This window comes from Metopolophium dirhodum, chromosome 7 (assembly GCF_019925205.1).
Source record: "Metopolophium dirhodum isolate CAU chromosome 7, ASM1992520v1, whole genome shotgun sequence".
In the NCBI taxonomy this organism is placed as follows: Eukaryota; Metazoa; Arthropoda; class Insecta; order Hemiptera; family Aphididae; genus Metopolophium; species Metopolophium dirhodum.
In genome coordinates, this window is record NC_083566.1 from 7899773 (window position 1) to 7905124 (window position 5352).

Below are 5352 nucleotides of genomic sequence, written 5' to 3' on the forward strand. Positions count from 1 at the left end.
CAGTTTCCGCGCTCAAGTGCAGTTGTGCTGGGAAACTCGTTTTGAAGTGCGCAGTGAGTGTTAATCGAAAATCGTCGGGTGACGACGGTTGACGAGGAAACGTCTAATTCCGCTGCGGCGATTGCTGCAAGTTAAAAAAAAAAGTGTAGTTACTATTATAGTTATATACCTATTATATATTATAGTATAAACTATGAAGTATGTACATATAAATATATAATAATATTATGTTTATTATTACCGTGCGCAGGCTACTAAATAAATTGTTTTTTTTTTTTTTTTTATTGGGTAACCCGCGGCAACATAGGCCATTGGGTGTGGGGAGGGCACTGTAGGTTTTATATTGGGTAGGTTTGGTAAGTTTTATATTGGGTAGGTTGGTACACGTGTGTGTTGTGTTTGGCAGAATTTCTAATGGGGCACCCGTAGGTTTCTGCCGTGCCCCGGGGTGGGGGGATGGCGGCACTTGTTCTCCGGACACCGTGACTTGCACGGAGAAAAATGCCGCCCAGTGGTCGAGGATCGAACTCGGACCGGCTGTGCCGAATCCGTCGCGTTAGACCACTCGGCCACCTCGTCCCCCTAAATAAATTGTTGTAGCACTACAATACCATATTAATACGAGCCACTACTGATATGTTATAAATTATAATATACCTAGTATTTTTTTTTTAAATTTTTTCAATTACATACATACAATTTAGGATACATAGATTGATTAAAATTATCTACCCTCTGTAAGCATAACTAATATAATAAATTTATATTTTATATGAATTTTCAATGCACCAAAAACGTAACAGATCGCATGCACATTATCAGGGACGGCGTTAGATTTTGCGGGGCTCTGTACAAAATCAATCGGATACTTCTTATGTACAAAGCGTCAAAGCAGTAACCAGGTCCCCGGACCCCTTCCCCCCTAATTTTTTTTAAAGTTGAACAAGGTTTTTTCTACTTTGAACGTACAAATTATAAGTGTCCACTTAATGCAAATATTATTTTTCTACTCAATTCTCATAACAACAATTTAAATATTGACATTTGACATATTATTGGTTCACATAAAAAAAAAAACTAAAACTAAAATTTTAAAAGAATAAAATAGTACTTTATTTTTACTATATGACTATATAACAACAATTAATTATATGGAGTTTAAGTTATTAATTATACCAGTATTATTTGAAGGGTTTTATTGATCAAATAATATTGGGATTGTGCATAGTCAGTTGTTTGACGAGTTTCATAACAGTTACAATTTATTGCATATAATATACAAGAAATCAGTATGGTTTAGTAAGTATTTTTAATATGTGTTATACTTATACACTTAATTCATAAAATGTGGCTATTAGTATAATATTGTGCTTCATAACATGTTTAGTATAATTGTTAATGACTTCATATTTGCTTATATTATATATTATATGATATACTTCATAATATGTATAGTACAAATTGTCCGCGTTCGGGAATGAACCTTATCCAACCGTAAAACATTTTCCGCAATTCAAATTTTTAATATTCGACCGTACTAAGTGACCTAGAAGACTAGAAAACCTTTATGAATTAATACCTACTGATTAAAATAGTTTGATACAGGAGTTATGTATATTAGGATGCGGAGTGAGGGTCTTTATAAACAAGATGAAACTAGATGAAATACTAGATTTTACAAGATGATACTAGAGTACTAGACTATACTAGGTGAAATGCATTTGCAAAGGAGTAGTATTGTTCAAACAGAGCATCCTCTGCTGTCGGTTAAACAAGGAAAAAAAGATAAAATGCATTTGTAAGAGTATTTTAAAAGCTTCGTTACCTAAGTACATATAGGTTAAATGTGCAGTTATAACGGATCTTAAATGTTTTGTTATTTTTTGTCAGTGTTTAAGATAAGCTCATTTTATTAGCTCATTAAATTTACATAAAACTGTATGAAAAAAGTAATGAAAACATTTAAAATAAATTCTGAAAATATAAATGATAACTTTATATTATATATGTATCACATTGACAATTTTATTCGGGATGCGTTGATGCATATAAAATTTGATGTTATAGACTATTAAGGATATATAGTATATTATATAATATGCTATAATATACTTATTTACAATTATTAGTACCTATGATTGATTCCAAAATAATATATAGATTATAGATATTAAATTTACCCAAATAAAATATTTAGTGCACCAATAAGCAATAATAATTCAACTAAATATATTATAAAGTGGTTAATATATACGATAGTGATTTATAACTCTTATTTTAATTCATCAATAATATATATAAAAATACGTTTTCATTGATATTTTAGTTGTCCGTCCATTTACGAGTGTTTTATTATACTTAGGCAATAATACGTAGAGTTTGACGGCCAATAAAATTACAGAGTAATAAAAAACCTTATCCAATCCGGGTTTACGAGCTGAAATAAACTTATAATAGTGCTAATTTTAAATTTAAGTTTTTTGATAAAAATATCACATCCCAGCGTTGAGTTATTTTTAATATTTTATTTCAGTTTATTTATGTCCAGAAATTAAATGAAAACATATTACATAGGTACACTAATAATTTTATTCTTTAGTTTTTACGCAATATCCTGTATAAATTCAGCCCTTACGTATTTTTATTATTGAATCGTGACAAGACAAGCGTAATGCGTAATGCGATAATAATATTTTTTTAAAAATAAGTTTTATTTTTAATATAAAATGTGCCCGTAAACTGCGCCCCGTTTCTTATTGTTGGTGGAAAATATATCTAATTGTAAACTGAGCTCGAAATTGTTATTTAAAACAAGAGTAAATTTCCTAATCAGTTATATTACAGAAATATTAATTTTGGCCAAAACCACGGTCTTATAAAAAAAAAATACCTACACGATGCGATGCGTTTTATTATAGAAAGTTTAGATACTTAATCAGTACGTTACACGGAGTTGGTCTGCTCGAAATTATTGTAAATTTAACTGATTTCACATCGCCATTTTAATGTTAGTCTTTTTTAAATCCATCCAATTTTTTTTATAAATTTAAAAAAAAAAAGTGGGTACCTGTACAATATACCTAGACAACATATCCACTAGTTAAGTTTACACCAGCGTGTTGACGCGTTTATTAATAATAATATCAAATAAATACCAAATAAATAATAAAACAAAAACGTTTATTATTTGTGTAAACTTACATAATATAGGTTATCCGATTATACATTGTACATTAAACATTATACATTATACATATTATACATATTATACATATTATACATTATACATTTTACATTTTACATTACATATTTTACAGCAGTATAATAGCCATAATTTATTTTCGATCGGTATAATTATTTATTTTCTTAAACATAGGAGCGGAAGGCAGCAGTATTTACCGACCATTTCCACAGAAGATCTATGACTCAAACGGTGCAATTTCAATGGTAACTAAAGTCAGTATAGTGCGTGTGACTTGGGGAAACGTTCAAACGTCGGAGCGAACTCAGAATGAACGCGCGTACAATGGCGGAAGTAAAAGGATTTTAACTGATTTTCCGGCGAACAAGTTCAACCGGGGACACAAAAATGCGGGGCAAACTCGGCACAAACACGCACATACATTGCAGTCTATGCCGATACAGCGCCGCAACAAAGCATTCGCCGGACGAATCTCTTCGTCCGGCTACACAGAGAGCGGCGTTTGGGAATTACCGCGGTTACCGTCGGGTTCGTGACTGCATCACTGCAGCCGCCGCGGGTTACCACCATATCCCGGTTACCATTTGCCTGGTGGACCGATGGTTTCGCCGAACAATTTATAGACTCGTCACCGTCAAACTGCAGCGCTGCCGTGTTGTACGCCGGACTAGACTGCAGCACGTCGGCTTCGATCGGCCGAACACGTGGCAAAGATGACGAGATGTTGGACGGCGCCTCGATCTCGTCAACTTCTGCAGTGGCAGGTGCCGTTACTGACAACTCGGTGGACGATAAATCTGTCGAAACTTGCAACTCCACCATGGATGCAACGGAAGGTAACTCGATATCGAGTACATCGTGTCTGGGAAATACCGCGGTTACCGTCGGGTTCGTGACTGCGTCACTGCAGCCGCCGCGAGTTACCACCATATCCCGGATACCATTTGCCTGATGGACCGATGGTTTCGTCGAACAGTTTTCAAACTCGGCACCATCAAACTGCACTGCTGCCGTGTTATACATCAGACTTGACTGTAGCACGTCGGCTTCGATCGGCCAAACATGTGGCAAAGATGACGAGATGTTGGACGGCGCCTCGATCTCGTCAACTTCTGCAGTGGCAGGTGCCGTTACTGACAACTCGGTGGACGATAAATCTGTCGAAACTTGCAACTCCACCATGGATGTGATGGAAGGTAACTCGATATCGGGTACATCGTCTTCGGAGTTAGATCGTTGCAGAGCCATATTAGGCATCGATTTATATCGTCGCATAATTCCGGTTGTAAACGGCCACTCGGTCTCGGGTTCATCTGCACTTGCGGAGTTCTTCTGCAGAGCCACATTAGGCGTCGATTTATATCGCCTGCAGTGCGCCTGTGGACTCTTGATATCTCGAGATTCCAACGTTTTCGCTCGATTTTGCTGGAGCACGTCGAAAGCCTCGAAATAATTGTCGGTAACGGACTGGATCATGGATTTGGGCGAAGTTTCCGGTGCTACAATATTTGACATATTGATCTGATACGGTTTAGTTAATATATTAAACGAAAACTACGTTTAGACTTTTATAATGTATTATAAATGATCCGTAAAGTTCGTTGTAACAAATAATAGTACTTATGCTGATTAGGTACTGAATATACTGTGACGCACAGAAACAAATTATTTATATTTCAAACACTTAGGTACACCCATGGCAACCATATTTTTTATAGATTTTTTAAATCGAGAATGTATCTAGGTTCTTTTTATTTATTTTCAATAATATTATTATTTATTAAAATCGTATTCATATGTTATACTGTTCAAGTACTAAATTGGTAATATTGGATATAGGCGCATATAGGAAGATAAATAATATTAATAATGAATGGTTTTTTAAAAATACTGAATTTCTTAAAACCACACCATGGCTATAAATAGCGTTACACTTTTTTGTTATATGTAAAAAAACTTGTGGGAAATCCGCTATTAACATTTCTATATTAGCTATGAAAAGAAAAATTTATAAAAAGTGATAATTTGGTGCAAATTGCAAGTGTCACAGCTATACATTTTTGAATTATATCAAAATATCAAAAATCGATTAATGGGGGGAATTTATCAATTGTTACAGCTAAATATCAAATATCGTAAAAATGTTAAAT

General features: G+C 34.2%; 1 protein-coding gene across 1 annotated transcript; it reads right to left on the reverse strand.

Moving 5' to 3' along the window:
- Positions 1-3333: 3333 nt before the first annotated feature.
- Positions 3334-4782, reverse strand: LOC132949541 (uncharacterized). The gene has a single exon (XM_061020483.1). It carries the CDS (start codon positions 4715-4717, stop codon positions 3632-3634), a length of 1086 nt encoding a protein of 361 aa, XP_060876466.1. The 5' UTR covers positions 4718-4782; the 3' UTR covers positions 3334-3631.
- Between the last annotated feature and the right edge of the window lie 570 nt (positions 4783-5352).